Source organism: Heptranchias perlo, chromosome 1 (genome assembly GCF_035084215.1).
Source record: "Heptranchias perlo isolate sHepPer1 chromosome 1, sHepPer1.hap1, whole genome shotgun sequence".
NCBI classification, from domain to species: Eukaryota; Metazoa; Chordata; class Chondrichthyes; order Hexanchiformes; family Hexanchidae; genus Heptranchias; species Heptranchias perlo.
In genome coordinates this window covers 21043929-21068181 of record NC_090325.1, presented here as the reverse complement: position 1 = coordinate 21068181, position 24253 = coordinate 21043929, and the positions used below count along the sequence as shown (strand labels likewise).

Sequence of the window (24253 nt, the reverse complement as noted above, 5' to 3'; positions counted from 1 at the left end):
AGGGTGGTGAATCTTTGGAATTCTCTACCCCAGAGGGCTGTGGAGGCTTAGTCATTGAGTACATTCAAAACAGAGATCGATAGATTTCTAGATATTAATGACATCAAGGGATATGGGGATGGTGCAGGAAAATGGCGCTGAGGTAGAAGATCAGTCATGATCTTGTAGAATGGCGGAGTGGGCTCGAGGGGCCGGATGGCCCACTCCTGCTCCTATTTCTTATGTTCTTATGTTCTTAGAAGGTTGGAGAGTTTGAACCTTGCTCCAGAAATGAGTGGAGACCGTGGCTCCGGCTCTGAAATCTGGGTTGACAACCAGCACCTGGTGGTTGTGGGTGTCACTCCTTCATCGTACGGGTTGTGGGAGCCCATAAAACCCTCCAGCCATATAGCAGTAACCTCCCAATCGGCTGGTATGAAAACTGTGAGGGCCACGGGGGCAGTGGCCTGCTGTTAATCAGACTGTGAATCCTTCCACTATCTCACACTATTCTCCAAGCGAAGATAGGAAAACAACAACAACTGATAAAAATCTGTTTTCCCCTCCGTCTAATTTTCCCTGCCCTTCTCTCTTCAATGTTATGAGATTTGGCTCCAAGGATGTCTGATCCTGTCCCCTCGCCTGATACCCACATACACAAAGTATTCAGCACGAGTTACTGGCAGCAATCAGGAGTGGGCAGTTGTTTGATTCCTCCCTAGTTGGACAGGAGTTAGTGAGAAGAATGGGTGTGGAGATACTGAGGGCAATCTGATTGCTCCCAATGCTGACTCATAACCTAATTAACACAAAACCTTCCAGGTGACAAAGCTGGCATCAAAACTAAGGTGATGATCTCTACAAAGCCACCAATTGCCTCTCCTCATCATCAGGGAAATATTCAGTTTCAAGTTTCTGATTACTACGTAGATAAAACCATTAAAAATTAATAAGTCCTGGGAACTGACTATTAGAGGTGTGGTGTGTGATATTTAGACATTAGAATCTTCCTTTACAGTGTTTATTGTTTGTGTGTTTGGTGCCGACGCTGGGAATTATTCCAGTATTTTTGTGCATCAGGAAATGGTAATGCAGCATAATACTGGATTACTCTCCTCTGTGATGTCACTGCCAGAAATAGTTTTCAGTAGTTACAGGAAATCTCCATGATTCATCATTTGGAAACTAAACCTGATACGAGTTACAGTGTATTAGGGTCAGAATCATCATTGGTGTTAATTGTATGATTTATAGCAATGAGTGTTAATTGTATTCAGGTGGTGTGTGTCAACTGAGGAGGAACTCTCGCATCCTTTTTATATGTGTGGTGTGTGTGTAAGGGGAATCTCTGAATCAAATCTTGGAAACAACTTTTTTAAAATTCATTCATGGGATGTGGGCGTCACTGGCGAGGCCAGCATTTACTGCCCATCCCTAATTGCCCTTGAGAAGGTGGTGGTGAGCCGCCTTCTTGAACCGCTGCAGTCCATGTGGTGAAGGTTCTCCCACAGTGCTGTTAGGAAGTCCCGTCTTCGCACTGAGGACACCATCCAACGCGTTATGTGGCACTACCACTGTACTAAATGGGATAGATTGAGAACAGATCTAGCAGCTCAAAACTGGGCATCCATGAGGCGCTGTGGGCCATCAGCAGCAGCAGAATTGTATTCCAGCACAGTCTGCAACCTCATGGCCCAGCATATTCCTCACTCTACCATTACCAACAAGCCAGGGGATCAACCCTGGTTCAATGAGGAGTATAGAAGAGCATGCCAGGAGCAGCACCAGGCGTACCAAAAAATTAGGTGCCAACCTGGTGAAGCTACAACTCTGGACTACATGCACGCTAAACAGCGGAAGCAACATGCTATAGACAGAGCTAAGCGATTCCACAACCAACGGATCAGATCAAAGCTCTGCAGTCCTGACACATCCAGTCGTGAATGGTGGTGGACAATTAAACAACTAACGGGAGGAGGAGGCTCTGTAAACATCCCCATCCTCAATGATGGCAAAGTCCAGCACGTGAGTGCAAAAGACAAGGCTGAAGCGTTTGCAACATCTTCAGCCAGAAGTGCCAAGTGGATAATCCATCTCGGCTTCCTCCCGATATCCCCACCATCACAGAAGCCAGTCTTCAGCCAATTCGATTCACTCCACGTGATATCAAGAAACGGCTGAGTGCACTGGATACAGAAAAGGCTATGGGCCCCGACAACATCCCAGCTGTAGTGCTGAAGACTTGTGCTCCAGAACTGGCTGCGCCTCCAGCGAAGCTGTTCCAGTACAGCTACAACACTGGCATCTACGCGACACTGTGGAAAATTGCCCAGATATGTCCTGTCCACAAATAGCAGGACAAATCCAATCCTGCCAATTACCGCCCCATCAATCTACTCTCAATCATCAGCAAAGTGATGGAAGGTGTCGTCGACAGTACTATCAAGCAGCACTTACTCACCAATAACCTGCTCACCAATGCTCAGTTTGGGTTCCGCCAGGACCACTCGACTCCAGACCTCATTACAGCCTTGGTCCAAACCTGGACAAAAGAGCTGAATTCCAGAGAGGTGAGAGTGGCTGCCCTTGACATAAAGGCAGCATTTGACCGAGTGTGGCACCAAGGAGCTCTAGTAAAATTGAAGTCAATGGGAATCAGGGAGAAAACTCTCCAGTGGCTGGAGTCATACCTAGCACAAAGGAAGATGGTAGTGGTTGTTGGAGGCCAATCATCTCAGCCCCAGGACATTGCTGCAGGAGTTCCTCAGGCCAGTGTCCTAGGTCCATACATTTTCAGTTGCTTCATCAATGACCTTCCCTCCATCATAAGGTCAGAAATGGGGATGTTCGCTGATGATTGCACAGTGTTCAGTTCCATTCGCAACCCCTCAGATAATGAAGCAGTCCGTGCCCGCATGCAGCAAGACCTGGACAATATCCAGGCTTGGGCTGATAAGTGGCAAGTAACATTCGCGCCAGACAAGGGCCGGGCAATGACCATCTCCAACAAGAGAGAGTCTAACCACCTCCCCTTGACATTCAATGGCATTACCATCGCTGAATCCCCCACCATCAACATCCTAGGGGTCAACATTGACCAGAAACTTAACTGGACCAGCCATATAAATACTGTGGCTACAAGAGCAGGTCAGTGGCTGGGTTTTCTGCAGAGAGTGACTCACCTCCTGACTCCCCAAAGCCTTTCCACCATCTACAAGGCACAAGTCAGGAGTGTGATGGAATACTCTCCACTTGCCTGGATGAGTGCAGCCCCAACAACACTCAAGAAGCTCGACACCATCCAGGACAAAGCAGCCTGCTTGATTGGCACCCCATCCACCACCCTAAACATTCACTCCCTTCACCACCGGTGCAGAGTGGCTGCAGTGTGTACCATCCACAGGATGCACTGCAGCAACTCGCCAAGGCTGCTTCGACAGCACCTCTCAAACCCGCGACCTCTACCACCTAGAAGGACAAGAGCAGCAGGTACATGGGAACAACACACCTGCACGTTCCCCTCCAAGTCACACACCATCCCGACTTGGAAATATATCGCTGTTCCTTCATCGTCACTGGGTCAAAATCCTGGAACTCTGAGGAAACATAGGAAACATCGGAACATAGGAACAGGAGTAGGCCATTCAGCCCCTCGTGCCTGCTCCGCCATTTGATAAGATCATGGCTGATCTGTGATCTAACTCCATATACCTGCCTTTGGCCCATATCCCTTAATACCTTTGGTTGCCAAAAAGCTATCTATCTCACATTTAAATTTAGCAATTAAGCTAGTACCAATTGCCGTTTGCGGAAGAGAGTTCCAAACTTCTACCACCCTTTGTGTGTAGAAATGTTTTCTACTCTCGCTCCTGAAAGGTCTGGTTCTAATTTTTAGACTGTGCCCCCTACTCCTAGAATCCCCAACCAGCAGAAATAGTTTCTCTCTATCAACCCGATCCGTTCCCCTTAATATCTTATAAACTTCAATCAGATCACCCCTTAACCTTCCAAACTCTAGAGAATACAACCCCAATTTGTGTAATCTCTCCTCATAACTTAACCCTTGAAGTCCGGGTATCATTCTAGTAAACCTACGCTGCACTCCCTCCAAGGCCAATATGTCCTTCCGAAGGTGCGGTGCCCAGAACTGCTCACAATACTCCAGGTGCGGTCTAACCAGGGTTTTGTATAGCTGCAGCATAACTTCTGCCCCCTGTACTCTCGTCCTCTAGATATAAAGGCCAGCATTCCATTAGCTTTATTCATTATTTTCTGCACCTGTTCATGACACTTCAATGATCTATGTACCTGAACCCCTAAGTCCCTTTGGACATCCACTGTTTTTAACTTTTTACCATTTAGAAAGTAACCTGTTCTATCCCTTTTTGATCCAAATTGGATGACCTCACATTTGTCTACATTGAATTCCATTTGCCACAGTTTTGCCTATTCACCTAATCTATCAATATCGCTTTGTAATTTTATGTTTTCATCTACACTGCTTACAATACCACCAATCTTTGTGTCATCGGCAAACTTAGATATGAGACTTTCTATGCCTTCATCTAAGTCGTTAATAAATATTGTGAATAATTGAGGCCCCAAGACAGATCCCTGCGGGACTCCACTAGTCACATCCTGCCAATGTGAGTACCTTCCCATTATCCCTACTCTCTGTCGCCTTTCACTCAGCCAACTTCCTAACCAAGTCCGTACTTTTCCCTCGATTCCATGGGCTTCTATCTTAGCTAACAGTCTCTTACGTGGGACCTTATCAAATGCCTTCTGGAAGTCCATATAAATAACATCCATTGACATTCCCCTGCCCACTATTTTAGTCACCTCTTCAAAAAATTCAATCAGGTTTGTCAGGCACAACCTACCTTTCACAAATCCATGCTGGCTCTCTCTGATTAACTGAAAATTCTCGAGGTGTTCAGTCACCCTATCCTTAATTATAGACTCCAGCATTTTCCCCACAATAGATGTTAGGCTAACTGGTCTATAATTCCCTGGTTTCCCTCTCTCTCCTTTCTTAAAAAGCGGAGTGACATGTGCAATTTTCCAATCTAGAGGGACAGTTCCTGAATCTAGAGAACTTTGAAAGATTATAGTTAGGGCATCTGCAATGTGTTCACCTACTTCCTTTAAAACCCTGGGATGGAAACCATCTGGTCCTGGGGATTTGTCATTCTTTAGTGCTATTATTTTCTTCATTACTGTTGCTTTACTTATGTTAATTTTATTGAGTCCCTGTCCCCGATTCAATATTAATTTTCTTGGGATTTCCGGCATGCTATCCTCTTTTTCTACTGTAAATGCTGATGCAAAGTAATTGTTCAACATATTCGCCATTTCCCCATTGTCAATGATAATATCCCCACTTTCAGTTTTTAAGGGGCCAACACTGCTCCTGACCACCCTCTTTTTCCTAATATAACTATAAAAGTACTTCGTATTGGTTTTGATATCCCTTGTAACTTTCTTTTCATACTCTCTTTTTGTAGCTCTTACTATCTGTTTTGTGACCCTTTGTTGATCTTTGTATCTTTCCCATTCGCCAGGATCTGTGCCATTTTTTGCCTTTTTGTATGCCCTTTCCTTATGCCTTATACTGTCCCTTACCTCTTTCGTTGTCCATGGCTGTTTTTTTTGGCAAGTAGAGTTCTTGCCCCTCAGGAGTATAAACCGATTCTGTATCACGTTAAATGTTTCTTTAAACATTTCCCACTGATCATCAGTTGTTTTACCCATTAACAGATTTGCCCAGTTTACTGTGGACAGTCTCTGTTTCATCCCATTGAAGTCGGCCTTACCCAAGTCTAGAATCTTAGCAGCTGATTCACTTTCAAACACTACATTGAACTCGATCATGTTATGATCACTATTGGATAGATGTTCACGCACAGTTAAGCTGTTAACTAAATCTGGTTCATTACTCATTACTAAATCTAGTATGGCTTGCCCCCTTGTTGCCTCTAGGACATACTGCTGTGGAAAACTAGCCCAGACACACTCAAGAAATTCATTACCTTTCTGAGAGTTGCTGGTCTGCTTTTCCCAATCTATGTGAAGATTAAAGTCCCCCATTAAGACCACTATGCCTTTGTTACACACTTGTCTAATCTGAGGTGTTGCGAATGGAACTGAACACTGCAATCATCAGCGAACATCCCCATTTCTGACCTTATGATGGAGGGAAGGTCATTGATGAAGCAGCTGAAGATGGTTGGGCCTAGGACACTGCCCTGAGGAACTAAAGTCCAGGCTCTATTCTATCCTTCACCACATGGCTATCCAATTTTAACAATCGGATGAATTTAAAACCATCCCTGCTTAGTCAATTCAATTAGGGTACCCCCCACCCCCCCAACACCAATCTTCTCCCCCTCGGGAGCGCTGCACTGTCGAAGGTGCCTTCTTCTGGATGAGTTGTTAAATCAAGGCTCTGCCTGTCCTCTGAGGTGGATGTTAAAGATTTCATGACACTATTAGAAGAACAGCAGGGGAGTTCTCCTGGTGACCTGGCTACTATTTATCCCTCAACCAACATCACTAAAAATAGGGACTACCTCATTGCTGTTTGTGGGGCCTTGCTGTGTGCAAATTGGCAGCTGTGTTTCTCTACATTATAACACTGATTACACATCAAAGGTACTTTATTGGCTGTAAAGTGCTTTGGGACATCCTGAGATTATAAAAGTGCTATATAGATGCAAATTATTTCTTTCTTTTATCTTTAATACATTGTTAGAATCATAACTTAGTGGTAATCCAGACAGGAAAGTTAACACATTGGGAGGGAGGGGAGCCCTTCACTCACTGCTTTAAGAATTACCATGTACTGTTATTGTGAACAGGTGGAGACTTCAAAATCATTTCATTTACTTTTCATAAAACATAAATATTTTTAACAAACAGGAAAAGACCCAAGAATCCATCCCTATTTGATAAATACACCGTCTACCTGGGTTCTTACCAACTCCTTCAATTTATTATCTCTCCAGAAAAAAAAAATTAAGGGACGAACATTCATTCATAGCATTCCTTATCACATCCTCAGGATGTTGCAAAGCATTTCATAACTAATGAAATCCTTTTGAAGTAGTCACTTTTGTTTTGAAGGCAAATGCAGCAGCAAATTTGTGCACAGCAAGGTCCCACAACTAGCAAATGAGATGAATGACAAGTGGAGCTGTACTGGTGGTGTTGACAGACTGAGGAGTGTTGGCCAGGGTACCTGGAAAACTCCCTGCTCTTCTTTGAATAGTGCTATGTGATCTTTTATGAACCATTGGAACAAGCGTGATATGACCTTAGTTTAACGTTTCATCGAAAACGGTACCTCCAACAATGCAGCTCTCACTCAGTACTGCACTGAAGTACCAGTTTAGTGCTTAAGTCCTGGAGCTGGGCTTGAACACATAGTCTTTTGAGATTTGAAAGTACTACCACTGAGCCAAACTTACGTTAAGCGGCATTAACTGCCTGTTGATCCCATTTTCTTTGGTTTTACTCAGGTAAACTTTTAGGAGGTTTCCAGGCAATCTCCGCACACCTCCCCAAAAAATTGCTATATTGGCTGCAAGGAAAAGTTGGTGAAATGGGTAGCTCTGAAAGCTCTGTTGCTACACGACCCTGTGAGTGACCACAGCCATAGTTCAAGGTACAGAAGATGCTCTCAGCTATAGTTCAAGATGCTCTATCTGATGAGCTGTGACCTTTTACATACAAGTGTGGCACTGGAGTCACATCGGGAATGGTGGTTCCCTTCCCATGAGGAAGTTAGTGAATGAGTTGGGTTACACAACAATCTGGCAGGTTTCATGATTGTTTTTATTTGGCTACGATCAGATTTCCTGAATTACATAGAATTTACAGCACAGGAACAGACCAACTGTCCATGCCAGTGTTTTTAAGCTCCACACAAGCCACCTCTATCTAACCCTAGCAGCAAATCCTTCTATTCCTTTCTCCCTCATATACTTATTGAGCTTCCCTTAAATGCATCTATGTTGAATCTCACACATGCTATATATGGGTTTGGGACTCACAAGCTTAAGGGCTGCTAATCCAGTACCATAACCACTACACTACCATTCCTGTTCCCCATCCCACTTATTAAGGAACGGCAGCAGCACCACACCTGATAACAGGCTTATAATTACAAACCTTTAATCAGACTGGTGCTGTTTACTTTTATCGAGCACAGGAAGCAGTATCACATAAACCTCAAAAAAACACCTCTCCAGATGACTTTATTCACAAGAGAAGCTGTCAAGGCCAAGATAGTTAGGATAGTGCGCAGGGATTTATTTTGATTGACACTGACAAACTGCAAAGTGTTTTTCAAACTGTGACTCGAACAGATCATTAAAATCAGCTATGTAATCGGAGACTGTCATTTATATCAAGGCCTCCGAGTAACATGCGTCAAATCAGATCGTGTCAGGAGACAAGAAGTGCATGTCACATTTACTGAATTATATTGAATTTTACAGCACGGAAACAGGCCATTCGGCCCAACAGGTCTGCGCCAGTGTTTATGCTCCAAATGAGCCTCCTCCCATCTTAATTCATCTGACCCTATCAGCATATCCTTCTATTCCTTTCTCCATGTGTTTATCTAGCTTCCCCGTAAATGCATCTATGCCATTCGCCTCAACCACTCCTTGTGGTAGCGAGTTCCACATTCCACCCACTCTCTGGGCAAAGAAGTTTCTCCTCAATTCCCTATTAGATTTATTGGTAACTATCTTATATTAATGGCTCCTAGTTCTGGTCTGCCCCGACAGTGAAAACATCTTCTCTATGTCTACACTATCAAACCCTTTCATAATCTTAAAGAACTCTATCAGGTCACCTGATGAAAAAAAAATGAGGGGAAATTCAAATGGTGCAAATAAAAAAGTAAAACTCAGCATAAAAATAGAAATGGAAGTGGCTTTTCTCTTCCTGTCGTGTTGGGTATATTTTACATTTTCGGGACATGGGTGTCGCTACAAGGCTGGCATTTATTGCCAATGCTTAGTTGCCCTTGAGGAGGTGGTAGTGGGCCTTCTTCTCGAAGGCTTTGATAAAACGGAGTGGCTTGCTGGGCCACTTCAGAGGGTGGTTAAGAGACAACCACGTTTGTGTGGGACTTGAGTCACATATAGGCCTTTCCGAGAAGACATTAATGAACCAGTTGGGTTTTTATGACAATCTGACAGCTTCATGGTCACTTTTACTGATACCAGCTTTTTATTTCCAGATTTTTTTAAAACTAAATTCAAGTTCTTAAACTGCCATGGTGAGATCTGAAATTATGCTCTCTGGATTATTAGTCCAGGTCACTGCATCACGATGCTATCATATCCCTTTAGCAGGAGGTAGTTCTCTTTTACCTTCATGGTCTTGGATTCGTATTTCACGACCTCAGGACATTCCAAAATACAGCCAATGAAGTGTATTCACCGTGTAAGAAATGACATCAATGCCTACTGCTTCAGCGCCCTTGGGTTGGGGGAGAGTGGGGAAGGGGGAAACCATCGATCAAATGCCCGGTCCTGATTGCGAAAAAGTGACTGCTCTGAAATTGTTTGCGTGTGGGTATAGCAGTGTAGAGGTTATTGGTACTAGGCTAGCAATCCAGAGGTCACTAGTTCAAATCCTGTCTCCATGGTAAATTGTGAAAGTGAGTTCAGTAAGTCTGGTAATTGTGGGCTAGCAACAGGAAAAATCATCAAACCTACTAAATTGTTGTAAAACCCAAATCATTCACTAATGCCTTTCATGGATGGGACTCTGTCATCCCGATGTGAATCCAGTCTCACACTATATGGCCCCTTTCAAGTGGCCGAGCAAGCCATTCAAAAATGGTTGAAGAAGGTGGCCCAACACCTTACCAGTGCAACCAGGGATGGTCAATAAATGTGTCTTTAGCCAATGTCACCCAGATCCAGAGGACAAATCATAAAATGTCAGGTGAGGACAAAATCAGATACACCTGAGCCGTGGAAAACCTCATTTAAATTAATAAACGGATAATCAGACATGCTCTGACAGGGGTGGACAATTCACCCCATCTGATTTTCTTCTATGTGCTCCACCTAGGCAATTCTTTAAAGTCCTGATTCAACAAATGGTAACTGTCCCATTGAATCATGCTAGTACAATGAATCCATAGTCACTAATAGCATAAACTACACTCACCAAAGATTGTCAAGACTGGACTATTGGTTTTGGAATTACAACAACAATAATAGCGCCTTTAACATAGTAAAATGTCCCAAGGAGCTTCATATTTTTTATTCGTTCATGGGATGTGGGCGTCGCTGGCAAGGCCAGCATTTATTGCCCATCCCTAATTACCCTCGAGAAGGTGGTGGTGAGCCACCTTCTTGAACCGCTGCAGTGAAGGTTCTCCCACAGTGCTGTTAGGAAGAGAGTTCCAGGATTTTGACCCAGCGACGATGAAGGAACAGTGATGTATTTCCAAGTCGGGATGGTGTGTGACTTGGGGGGGAACGTGCAGGTGGTGGTGTTCCCATGTGCCTGCTGCCCTTGTCCTTTTAGGTGGTAGAGGTTGCAGGTTTGGGAGGTGCTGTCGAAGAAGCCTTGGGGCGAGTTGCTGCAGTGCATCCTGTGGATGGTACACACTGCAGTTACAGTGTGCCGGTGGTGAAGGGAGTGAATGTTTAGGGTGGTGGATGGGGTGCCAATCAAGCGGGCTGCTTTGTCCTGGATGGTGTCGAGCTTCTTGAGTGTTGTTGGAGCTGCACTCATCCAGGCAAGTGGAGAGTATTCCATCACACTCCTGACTTGTGCCTTGTAGATGGTGGAAAGGATTTGGGGAGTCAGGAGGTGAGTCACTCACCACAGAATACCCAGCCTCTGACCTGCTCTTGTAGTCACATTATTTATATGGCTGGTCCAGTTAAGTTTCTGGTCAAGGGTGACCTCCAGGATGTTGATTGTGGGAGATTCGATGATGGTAATGCCATTGAATGTCAAGGGGAGGTGGTTAGACTCTCTCTTGTTGGAGATGGTTATTGACTGGCACTTGTCTGGCGCCAATGTTACTTGCCACTTATCAGCCCAAGCCTGGATGTTGTCCAGGTCTTGCTGCTGTCCAGGTCTTGCTGCATGCGGGCACGGACTGCTTCATTATCTGAGGGGTTGAGAATGGAACTGAACACTATGCAATCATCAGCGAACATCCCCATTTCTGACTTTATGATGGAGGGAAGATCATTGATGAAGCAGCTGAAGATGGTTGGGCCTAGGACGCTGCCCTGAGGAACTCCTGCAGCAACGTCCTGGGGCTGAGATGATTGGCCTCCAACAACCACTACCATCTTCCTTTGCGCTAGGTATGACTCCAGCCACTGGAGAGTTTTCCCCCTGATTCCCATTGACTTCAATTTTACTCGGGCTCCTTGGTGCCACACTTGGTCAAATGCTGCCTTGTCGTCAAGGGCAGTCACTCTCACCTCACCTCTGGAATTCAGCTCTTTTGTCTATGTTTGGACCAAGGCTCTAATGAGGTCTGGAGCCGAGTGGTCCTGGCGGAACCCAAACTGAGCATCGGTGAACAGGTTATTGGTGAGTAAGTGCCGCTTGATAGCACTGTCGACGACACCTTCCATCACTTTGCTGATGATTGAGAGTAGACTGATGGGGCGGTAATTGGACAGGACGTACCTGGGCAATTTTCCGCATTGTTGGGTAGATGCCAGTGTTGTAGCTGTACTGGAACAGCTTGGCCAGAGGCGCGGCTGGTTCTGGAACACAAGTCTTCAGCACTACAGTTGGGATATTGGCGGGGCCCATAGCCTTTGCTGTATCCAGTGCACTCAGCCGTTTCTTGATATCACGGGGAGTGAATCGAATTGGCTGAAGACTGGCTTCTGTGATGGTGGGGTATCTGGAGGAGGCAGGGATGGATTATCCACTCGGCACTTCTGGCTGAAGATGGTTGCAAACGCTTCAGCCTTGTCTTTTGCACTCACGTGCTGGACTCTGCCATCATTGAGGATGGGGATGTTTGCAGAGCCTCCTCCTCCCGTTAGTTGTTTAATTGTCCACCACCATTCACGACTGGATGTGGCAGGACTGCAGAACTTTGATCTGATCCGTTGGTTGTGGAATCGCTTAGCTCTGTCTCTCGCATGTTGCTTCCGCTGTTTAGCATGCATGTAGTCCTGAGTTGTAGCTTCACCAGGTTGGCACCTCATTTTTAGGTATGCCTGGTGCTGCTCCTGGCATGCTCTTCTACACTCCTCATTGAACCAGGGTTGATTCCCTGGCTTGTTGGTAATGGTAGAGTGAGGAATATGCCGGGCTATGAGGTTACAGATTGTGCTGGAATACAATTCTGCTGCTGCTGATGGCCCACAGCGCCTCATGGATGCCCCAGTTTTGAGAGCGTTATCAAACAAAATTTGACACCGAGCCACATAAGGACATATTAGGACAAGTGACCAAAAGCTTGGTCAAAGAGGTAGGTTTTAAGGAGTGGCGTAAAGGAGGAGTGAGAGGTAGAGGTGGAGAGGTTTAGGGAGGGAATTCCGGAGCTTAGGGCCTAGGCAGCTGAAGGCACTGCCGCTAATGGTGGAGCGATTAAAATCAGTGATGCGAAAGAGGCAAGAATTGGAGGAGAGCAGAGATCTCGAAGGGTTGTAGGGCTGGAGGACTTTACAGAGATAGGGAGTGGTGAGGCCATGGAGGGATTTGAAAACAAGGATGAGAATTTTAATAACGAGGTGTTCCCGGACCGGGAGCCAATGTAGGTCACTGAGCACAGGGGTGATGGGTGAACGGGACTTGGTGTGAGTTGGGATATGGGCAGCAGAGTTTTGGATGAGCTCAAGTGAGAGAAGGCAATTTTTATAACGCACACTTACATATGCAAATTAAGTCATAATTAGCTGATAAGCTATTCTCTCCACCTTCATGTTTAGATTACTGGACCTTTGTGAAAGGTAAAAGTTAATTTTTTCTCTCTCAAGGCTGTAATATAACTTGATCGGGCTTCTCCCTTTATCATGTTATCTATTATTTGCCAATTTACAAAGTGCAATGAATTAATGATGGGATTTGCTGTGGGCTTTGTCTGGTGCTCCAATTATTCCAATGCTCTCCTGGCTGGCCTCCCATCTTCCACCCTCCATAAACTTCAGCTCATTCAATACTCTGCTGCCCGTATCCTAACTCGCACTAAGTCCCGTTCACCCATCATTCCCATGTTCGCTGACCTATACTGGCGCCCGGTCCAGGAATGCCTCAATTTTAAAATTCTCATCCTTGTGTTCAAATCCCTCCATGGCCTCGCCCCTCCCTATCTCTGTAACCTCCTCCAGCCCTACAACCCTCCGCGAACTCTACATTCCTCTAATTCTGGCCTCTTGTGCATCGCCGATTTCCTTCGTCCCATCATTGGTGGCCGTGCCTTCAGCTCTCTAGGCCTAAGCTCTGGAATTCGCTCCGTAAACCTCTCCACCTCTCCTGATCTCTCACTCCTCCTTTAAGACGCTCCTTAAAACCTACCTCTTTGACCAAGCTTTGGGTGACCTGTCCTAATATTTCCTTATGTGGCTCGGTGTCAAATTGTGTCTGATAACGCTCCTGTGAAACGTTTTACTACATTAAAGGCGCTATAAAAATGCAAGTTGTTGTAGTAGTTGTGTTGTTGCTGTAAAGAAGACGCTATTTTGCTCGACTGTTAGATCCCAGAATCGAAGCCATCCCTTACCTGATTAAGTAACAGCAGAACAGTAAGCTGAGGATGAAGACGAAGATCGCTGTCCCGAAAACCACAATGTAGATATTGAGTGGAAGGTTCTGGAATCCTATGTTTGGCATCCTGAAGTTGTACTGCTGGAAATCAGTGCTCATGGATAGCCTGCAAAACGGGGAGGGGAGAGAGAGAGGCGGTGGTTAATATTTGCCACCACTAACATTGCCAGCACTGCGGTGTGTCCCACTGTCGTTTCAATGATTGACAATAGACAGAAAATTAAACAGTTGTCCCCCCAAAGATTGCACACAGCGTACAAAGTGCAGGTTGCTACAGAGCTCTGGAATTCATTGAGTCGCTGTGCCTGCAGCGCACTGTTCTAGTCACGAGAACCGTGTTTACACTTGTACAAAATATTGTTCACCCTGGGCACTCCTCCATTGTCTAATACTTCATTTATATCTGTCCCTGGCATGTTGTGCCCCCAGTACCAATCCATTATGCTTGGTATGGCTTATATCTTGGGTACCACCAGTCTCATGCCACATTTACCAGTATCAGTTTTGCCATTCATAATCTAGTGTCACATTTACAGTATTTCCTAGTACTATCTGCTTTACTGGCAGCCTAGTGTTGCCAACTCTAGATTGCCCACTCTATTGCTAGTGGGCTGTACTGTCCATTGTCTGGACCCAGATTTACACCAGTACCTGGTGTTGCTAACTGTAAGTACACACCCAGCAGTGCTGCATTTGCACTCGTACTTGGTATAACTTGTGCTCAGTACCCATTCATGACCTAATATCACTTTTACTTGTACCCTGAATGTCTCACTTAATCCCTTCTACCTGGTGTGGTTTGTCCTGGATACTCAACAGTCTAGCATCGTCTTCACAGTTGTGTCTAGCCAGACTCAACCTAAACACTCCCTCATGTATTAATGCAAAGAGACACACATTGCTTCACCCTCAGGGGTTGTTACACAGACGCTTCTGGCTATCAAGGGCTGTATGACATAACCGAGGTCAGGAAATTACTGTGGAGAGTACTGCAAATTTGAACCTGAATCTTACTATTCCAATTACACAACACATTGCAACACTTCTCCATTTAGCTTCTTTCTCCTTGTTTCTTTCATATTCTCTTCTTTCTGGCCTCTCCCTCTTGTTTTCTCCAGTGGTGGGGAGTTTGTTAGCAGTGACTAAAGAAGGGACAATGCCCACTGACCCCCAAAATATAATCCAATGCTCACTGACCCCCAATATATCCAATGTCCATTGATCCCTGGTTTATAATCCAGTGAGCAACTACCCCCGATTTATAATCCAGTACCCATCGATCCCTGGTTTACAATCTGGTGTCCATCGATCCCTGGTTTACAATCTGGTGTCCATCGATCCCTGGTTTATAATCCAGTGTCCACTGATCCCTGGTTTATAATCCAGTGTTTATGTGGGATGCATTCCTGTCTGGGCTCTTTTTTAACTGCAGTTTAAACATTGTTTGGTTATTAATGGGAGCAAAATACCACCAGGGAGCCGCTTGCTCTAAAAATTTCACCACTTTTGGAGAAGTTTTGCGAATTCTTATTAAAATTTGTAATAGTATACAATTTATTTTTTAAAAAAGGCATTTGCATTTGATTAGTGCAAGTGTTAAGACTAAAGCACCAAGGCTTGATATGTACTTTTTAATTGGTACTTACCACAACAATCCATACTCTGAAAACATTAAAAGCATTATTTAGCAGCGCGTTAACAGTGAGGCTGCCTCTGGAAAAGCCGCAGAGGTCTAGAAATTTAGGGCAATTTCCAAAAAATGCTGGAGGTATCTATACAGAATACATTCCACATGAACAGTGGATTATAAACCAGGGAGTCGGTCGTCACTGGATTATATATCCGGGCCAACCTGCACTTTTCAAAGCGCAGATGTCATTGTCACTTTTGAAACACCAATTCCATTTGCAATGGTCCGGTGCCAATCTTATGCAAGACAACAAAACATACCAGAAAATACACAGAACATGTTAAACCAGGCACACAATCAATTAAATCGCCTGGTACCCAATCATTTTACATAGAATTTACAGTGCAGAAACAGACCAATTCGGCCCAACAGGGCTATGTCGGTGTTTATGCTCCACACGAGCCTCCTCCCACCTTGCTTCATCTAACCCTATCCTTCTATTCCTTCTCCCTCATGTACTTAGCTAGCTTCCCCTTAACTGCATCCATGCTATATCGTTTGGCCTCTGGTAAATGCTAAAAATTGACCCTGAAGTGAACAAAGTTGCAAATATCTTTTGTAAAATTTGTGCCAAGCTCGAGCGTCTGTTGTGGTGAAACTTAGCCTGAAGGCCAATTTGAAGCGTTCTATTTGGTGAAGGCCGTTCCAGGGATTCAGCCTGCCTAAAAAACTGCATGAGGACGTTCCCCTTTCACAGGCTGGAGGATGGGGGGAGCAAGGGGCGGGGGAGTGAGGGGGGTGGGGAAGAGTGAGGGGGGGTCGGGGCGGGAGAGGAGCGTTTTATAATGACATCACAACATTTGAAGATTCAGCAACATGCTATGCTGTGAATTGCGCCATCATGTCAAGCATGTGGCAATCAATGAGAAAGATGCTTCCCAACTAATTCTGAATAGAGACAGTGTCCCTGTAACCTGAACAAAAGTGAAATCACTGAGAAACCACTTGATCGGCAGCCCACCTTAAACATCCACTCCCTCCACCACCAGCGCACCGTGGCTGCAGTGTCTACCATCTACAGGATGCACTTCAGCAACTCGCCAAGGCTTCTTCGGTAGCATCTCCAAAACCCGCGACCTCCACCACCAAGAAGGACAAGGGCAGCAGGTGTATGGGAACAACATCACCTCCAGGTTCCCGTCCAAGCCACACACCATCCTGACTTGGAACTATATCGCCGTTCCTTCATCGTTGCTGAGTCAAAGTCCTGGAACTCCCTTCCTAATAGCACCATGGGAGTACCTTCACCACACAGACTGCAGCGGTTCATGGGCAACTAGGGATGGGCAATAAACGCTGGCCTTGCTAGCAACGCCCATATCCCCAGAATGAATATTTTAAAAAATGGAGTACATAGATGTAAATTCCTGAGTTAACACCTTTTAGTGTATGCCGCTAATCAGGTAACCATGCGGATAATATTCCCATCACAGTTTATACTAGAATAAGTGATTAGCCATAAGACAATTTTTCATTGTAAGTTGTACATTGTTGGGATCCTGGGCTAGTGGCATTCAAATAAAGATCCACAAACTCCATGCTCTTTCCTATTCATCTTCCTCCATACCGTCGTTTCAAATCAAAGCCTGTCAGAGGCTGGAGCCCCAGGAGTGATGGATGGAAGCACACAATCCAGCGCCACGTGTAAGTGGAGACCTGATAGCGATTCACGAGACCCACTAAAATGTAAATCTTTGATGGCGCTGGTTTCTAGTCTTTACCATAAAGAATGCTGTTGACAGTGAGAGAATCATGCATCTGCCTTTGATAGCACTCTTATCAACAAGAGTACTCTTATAAAAGCCATGATTATCCCCGACCCCATTCATTTCCGAATGTTACCGGGGTTATTCTGTGGAATATATACAAAGGAAACCTTTTAATTGAACATTTTGCAGTTTTGCTCCCCCATTTTCAGCAATGCTTTCTGTTTTGGCGGTGGTGCATTGAGCTGCCTGGGCCCTAAGCTCTGGAATTCCCTCCCTAAACCTCTCTGCCTCTCTACCTCTCTCTCCTCCTTTAAGATGCTCCTTAAAACCTACCTCTTTGACCAAGCTTTAGGTCACCTGTCCCAATTATCTCCTTATGTGGCTTGGTGTGAAATTTTGTTTGATAATTGCTCCTGTGAAGCGCCTCAGGACGTTTTACTATGTTAAAGGCCCTATATAAATGCAAGTTGTTTTTGTTTGCTCATATAACAGAGATCTCTTGCTTCTGGACTCATGACTGTCAAAAGCCCCGTAGACTAGTCAACTCAGCTGCTCACTTCAGCCACTGTTAATCCTCTAGGTTCACCAGCACTGAATATACATACATACATACAGCTTCTTGTTACAACCAGGGACACAACAGCTGCCGCAGTTACACCTCAGCCCGCTTGTCGATCCACACCACTTCACACCCACCTGTGCAAATCTCGGGCAGGTAATTTCATTGCCTGGGACACGATCTAGTGACCGCAGTGATCTGTCTTACTGGCTGGCACCTCACTGTAATTCCTCCACGCAAACACCGGAATTAAGTTCAAGAAACATTTCTGCGTATTACATTCATCTCTGGCTCTGCCCTCTTAGGCAACAAACTTAACCACCAAGTGTGAACGTCAGTGCCATTTAACTCTTTGAGTGCAGGGTTTTCATGGCAACTTTCCCAACTCAGAAGAACGTCTACTACTGCACTAGTGTAGGATTTTCATTCCTCCCGCCAGGTACTCGAGGGCAATTAGGGATGGGCAATAAATGCTGGCCTCGCCAGCGACGCCCACATCCCGTGAACGAATAAAAAAAAAGAAAAAAAAAATTCCTGGAGGCTTCATCACATGACCTCTCGGCCCCGCCCGGTCAAAAAACCTTTTCTTCCCATCTCCAATAGTTTTATAACTATTAAACGAAAGTGCTCAAAGAAAATGAAAAAAACAGATTTTTCCCGAGTTGCTCACAGCAGCATTCAGGAGATTAATTTTGAATTCATAGAGACTCCAGGACAATCCTGGAGGGGTTGGCAACCCTACCCACCAACCATCTCCCCGAGACTGACCGTATGCCAAATTCTGTTAGATGCACTGTGGACTGGGAAAATCACTTAGATCCAGGCTAAGAGCCCAGCAAGACCGGACAAGGCAGGTTTCAAGAACCGATATCACTCGTGATAGGTGTTACGGAGACTGCTGATACTCTACACCAGCTAGAAACTGCCCTACATGGGCACCACCCTGTGTACGGTGCAGAGCCAGCACAGGTGGACCTACAGTTTGGGCAGCCTGGTTTCAGGGCTGGCTGCCTGGTAGTGGGGTGTTTAAGATGATTAAAGGATTTGATAGGGTAGATAGAGTGAAACTATTTCCTCTGGTGGGAGAGTCCAGAACAAGGAGGCACAACCTTAAAATTAGAGCTAGGCCATTCAGGGGTGATGTCAGGGAGCAGTTCTTCACACAAAGGGTAGTGGAAATCTGGAACTCTCTTCCCCCCAAAAAGCTGTTGGGACTTGGGGTCAACTGAAAATTTAAAAACTGAGATTGATAGATTTTTGTTAGGCAAGGGTATTAAAGGTTAGGAACCAAGGCGGTTAGATGGAGTTAAGATACAGATCAGCCATGATCTAATTGAATGGCAGAACAGGCTCGAGGGGCTGAGTGGCCTACTCCTGTTCTTATCTTTTCACAATTGGAAAAACCATTCAGTGCATGGACAGGCTGGACTAGCTGTAGGGTGTAACTGCCTTACACTAAGCACCATCGCTGAGAATTTCCTTGGGGAGGGGGATAGGATTCTCCCGATCAGCTGGTGTAACTTCAGCAGAAACCGTGTTTACGCATCGATCCGGGTTGTCTGCCTAAGGTACAGCGACCGATGGAGAGAGGCTCCCCCCACCGCGGAAACTCCCAGTGTTTGCCACTGCCCATTGAGGAAGCTTTGTTAGTATGTGAGGGGATCTGCCACTTGCTCTTCACACCACAGAGAGTGATCCTAGTGCAATGCATTTTCTAGCACGTGTTCCTGAACCTATCCTCGTCTAGACTTGTTGCACTCAGAGTCAACCGACAAGAACATCTCACTGAGGATGTTGAGATAGTTTGCACAGATTTTTTTTTTATTTGTTCATGGGATGTGGGCGTCGCTGGCGAGGCCGGCATTTATTGCCCATCCCTAATTGCCCTCGAGAAGGTGGTGGTGAGCCGCCTTCTTGAACCGCTGCAGTCCGTGTGGTGACGGTTCTCCCACAGTGCTGTTAGGAAGGGAGTTCCAGGATTTTAACACCTCTCCGCCGGCAGTTTTTATTTGCCCGCCGTGTTGTGGCCACAAAAACCTGACTTATTGAACTAAATGCTGTTTTTTTTGTTGTTCCAAGTACAAATAGTGACTCCAACCAAAAACATGGGGGAAATGGATTCATCTGCCACCCAGTCTGTTAAAGGTTACCATGTATCCTGCGTCCTTTTAATTCGCCAAAAGCTCATGGGTTGTCATCTGATTAGTGGGTGTCCCAGCTGGCATGAAAAGTTCATACAGTACTTCATCAGGTCTCGTAAATAGGCTCTGGGTACAATAATCTCAGCACCACAGTAATCACTGATGGAAGATGGAACCTGCATCTTCAACCTTTCAAGATCTTTAGTACCACGCTCATCCAACACATCTCCTAAGGGCTCAATCGGTGAAGCACTGCCCACTGTGGAATTGAACCATGGCTTGGTGGTAACACTCTTGCCTCTGAAGGATGTGGGTTCAAGCCCCACTCTAGAGACCTGAATACATTATCTAGGCTGGCACTCCAGTGCAGTACAGAGGGACCGCTGCACTGTCGGAGGTGCCGTCTTGAGATGTTAAATCTAGGCCCTGTCTGACCTCTCACGTGGATACAAGAGATCCACTGCTACAGGGGAGTTCTTCCCGGTGTCCTGGCCAATATTTATCCCTCAACCAGCATCACTAAAACTGATGATCTGGACATTATCATTATTGCTGTTTGTGGGACCTTGCTGTGAGCAGATTGGCTATTTCGTTTCCTACATTACAACAGTGACTACACTTCAAAAAAAAAGTACTTCATTGACTGTGAAGCGTTTTGAGACATCCTTGGTCATGAAAGGCGTGACTAACTAAAGAAGTTAAGGAGAGTATTAGGTTAAAAGAAGAGACCTATAATGTTGCCAAGGAGAGTAGTAAGCCTGAGGATTGGGAAAGTTTTAGAAACTGGAAAAGGACGACCAAAAAATTGAAAAAAAAAGGGAGAAAATAGAATATGAAAGTAAACTAGCAAGAAATATAAAAATGGATTGTAAGAGCTTCTACAAGTATGTAAAAAGGAAGAGAGTAGCAGAAGTAAATGTTGGTCCCCTAGAGGCTGAGACAGCAGAAATTATAATGGGGAATCAGGAAATGGCAGATGCGTTAAACAAATATTTTATATCTGTCTTCACAGTAGAAGACACAAAAATCATACCAGAAACCGTGGGGAACCAAGGGGCTAATGAGAGTGAGGAACTTGAAGTAATTAATATTAGTAGAGAAAAAGTACTTGAGAAACAAACGGGACTAAAAGCCGACAAATCCCCTGGACCTGATGGCCTACATCCAAGGGTTCTAAAAGAGGTGGCTGCAGAGATAGTGGATGCATTGGTTATGATGTTCCAAAATTCCCTAGATTCTATAACAGTCTCAGTGGATTGGAAGGTAGAAAATGTAACCCCGCTATTCAAGAAAGGAGGGAGAGAGAAAACAGGGAACTACAGGTCAGTTAGCCTGACACCAGTCGTCGGGAAAATGCTGGAATCCTTTATTAAGGAAGTGGTAACAGGGCACTTAGAACATCATAATATGATTAAGCAGAGTTAACATGGTTTTATGAAAGGGAAATCATGTTTGACAAATTTATTAGAGTTTTTTGAGGATGTAACGAGCAGGGTAGATAAAGAGGAACCAGTGGATGTCGTATATTTGGATTTTCAAAAGGCATTCGATAAGGTGCCACATGAAAGGTTGTTATGCAAGATAAGGGCTCATGGAGTTGGGGATAATATATTAGCATGGATAGAGGATTGGTTAACGGACAGAAAACAGAGAGTAGGGATAAATGGGTCATTCTCAGGTTGGCAGGCTGTAACTAGTGGGGTACCGCAAGGATCAGTGCTTGGGCCTCAGCTATTTACAATCTATATTAATGACTTGGAAGAAGAGACTAAGTGTAATGTATCGGAGTTTGCTGACGATACAAAGCTAGGTGGGAAAGTAAGCTGTGAGGGGGACACAAAGAGTCTGCAGAGGGATATAGACAGATTAAGTGAGTGGGCAAGAAGGTGGCAGATGGAGTATAATGTGGGGAAATGTAAGGTTATTCACTTTAATAGGAAGAATAGAAAAACAGAATATTTTTAAAATGGTGAGAAAGTGTTAAATGTTGGTGTCCAGAGAGACTTGGGTGTCCTCGTACAAGAAACACAAAATTTAGCATGCAGATACAGCAAGCAATTAGGAAGGCAAATGGCATGTTGGCCTTTATTGCAAGGGGGTTGGAGTACAAGAGTAAGGAAGTCTTACTACAATTGTACAGGGCTTTGGTGAGACCTCACCTGGAGTACTGTGTACAGTTTTGGTCTCTTTATCTAAGGAAGGATATACTTGTCTTAGAAGCAGTGTAACGAAGGTTCACTAGATTAATTCCTGGGATGAGAGGGTTGTCCTATGAAGCGAGATTGAGTAGAATGGACTTTTACTCTCTGGAGTTTAGAAGAATGAGAGGTGATCTCATTGAAACATATAAGATTCTGAGGGGACTTGACAGGGTAGATGCTGAGAGGTTGTTTCCCCTGGCTGGAGAGTCTAGAACTAGAGGGCATAGTCGCAGGATAAGGGGTCGGCCATTTAAGACTGAGATGAGGAGGAATTTCGTCACCTGGAGGGTTGTGAATCTTTGGAATTCTCTACCCCAGAGGGCTGTGGATGCTGAGTCGTTGAGTATATTCAAGGCTGAGATAGGCAGATTTCTGGATTCTAGGTGAATCAAGGGATATGGGGATCGGGCAGGAAAGTGGAGTTGAGGTCGAAGATCAGCCATGATCTGATTAAATGGCGGAGAAGGCTCGAGGGGCCATCCGGCCTACTCCTGCTCCTATTTCTTACTTTCTTATAAATGCAAGTCTTTCTTTCTTCTTTCTTTCAGACAGATTAAAGGGTTGAAACAGCTTTGCGCAATATTAGCAGCGAATGAGTTATCTTTAAACTGGTTAATGGCTATGTTAAAATAAGACTCAGAGGAATAATATTAACGTCCATAACTCACAAAGCACGTGCAATTTTAACCCCAGCCCTGTGCTGACCTAACAGAGAATCATCTGCACCTCACCCCATAATCAGACGATAATAAAACAACCCAAACTCTTAAAAAGAAGCATAGGAAAGTACAGAATCGGAAAAGTTCATCTGCCAGTCTCAAACACTGATACCTCTCAATCGCTCACTCCCTCAACATCTATCTGATTCTCCCTTACATGTCTCCACATTAACTGTCCCTCTGGACAATTATTCCACAAATGTTCACCACTCTGCATAAAGTAGTTAAATCTAAACTGTGCACCTTATCTCTTGTCGAAGCAGGAGCCTGCATCTAGATTTTATGGCAATCTTGAACACATTATTAGGGTTCAATTTATCTATTCCATGAAGGATCTCAGATAATCTACCCCCTAAGCCTGTTCTTCTCCAGAGAAAACAACCTCAGAAAGAGAATTACATAGAAATGGCCCAACTGGTTTATGCCAGTGTTTATGCTCCACACTACTTCATCTAGCTTCCCTTTAAAGGCATCTATGCTATTTGCCTCAACTACTCCTTGCGAGTTCCACATTCTAGCCACTCTCTGGGTAAATAAGTTTCTCCTGAATTCCTTATGGATTTATTAGTGACTATCTTAAATTTATGACCCCTAGTTTCCCCAAGTGGAAACATCTTCACTATATCTACCCTATCAAACCCCTTCATAATTTTAAAGACCTCTATTAAGTCACCCCTCAGCCTTCTCTTTTCTAGAGAAAAGAGCCCCAGCCTGTTCAGTCTTTCCTGATAGTTATAACTTCTCAGTTCTAACATCATCCATGTAAATCTTTTATGTTCCTTCTCCAGTGCCTCTATATCCTTTTTGTAATATGGAGACTAGAACTCATAGTTCTTAAGTCACCAGATCAATAAATAGACACTTGTTACATAAGAAGAAATAAGAAATAGGAGCAGGAGTAGGCCATAGGGCCCCTCGAGACTGCTCCGCCATTCAATAACATCATGGCTGATCTTCGACCTCAAATCCACTTTCCCACCGATCCACATATCCTTTGATTCCCCTAGAGTCCAAAAATCTATCGATCTCAGCCTTGAATATACTCAATGACTGAACATCCACAGCCCTCTGGGGTAGAGAATTCCAAAGATTCACAACCCTCTGAGTGAAGAAATTTCTCCTCATCTCAGTCCTAAATGGCTGGCCCCTTATCTTGAGACTATGCCTCCTCGTTCTAGACTCTCCAACCAGGGGAAACAGCCTCTCAGCATCTACCCTGTCAAGCCCTTTCAAAATCTTATATGTTTCAATGAGATCACCTCTCATTCTTCTAAACTCCAGGCAGCATAGGCCCATTCTACTCAACCTCTGCTCATAGGACAACCCTCTGATCCCAGGAATCAATCTAGTGAACCTTTGTTGCACTGCCTCTAAGGCAAGTATATCTTTCCTTAGGTAAGGAGACCAAAACTGTACACAGTACTCCAGGTGAGGTCTCACCAAAGCAGTGTACAATTGCAGCAAGAATTCCTTACT

General features: G+C 44.7%; 1 protein-coding gene across 4 annotated transcripts in view; it reads right to left on the bottom strand.

The window, feature by feature from the left end:
* rnf24 (ring finger protein 24) overlaps positions 1–24253 on the bottom strand; it is a 159651-nt gene that overhangs the window by 73018 nt on the left and 62380 nt on the right. For 3 of the 4 annotated variants that reach the window (XM_067982010.1, XM_067981984.1, XM_067982000.1), the window contains exon 2: positions 13715–13864. In XM_067982010.1, coding sequence (XP_067838111.1) covers positions 13715–13857 — 143 coding nt within the window. In that variant the 5' untranslated portion in view covers positions 13858–13864. Of the gene's footprint in view, positions 1–13714; positions 13865–17853; positions 17932–24253 lie in introns of those variants that run through there. The other variant, XM_067981989.1, reaches the window with a different exon arrangement.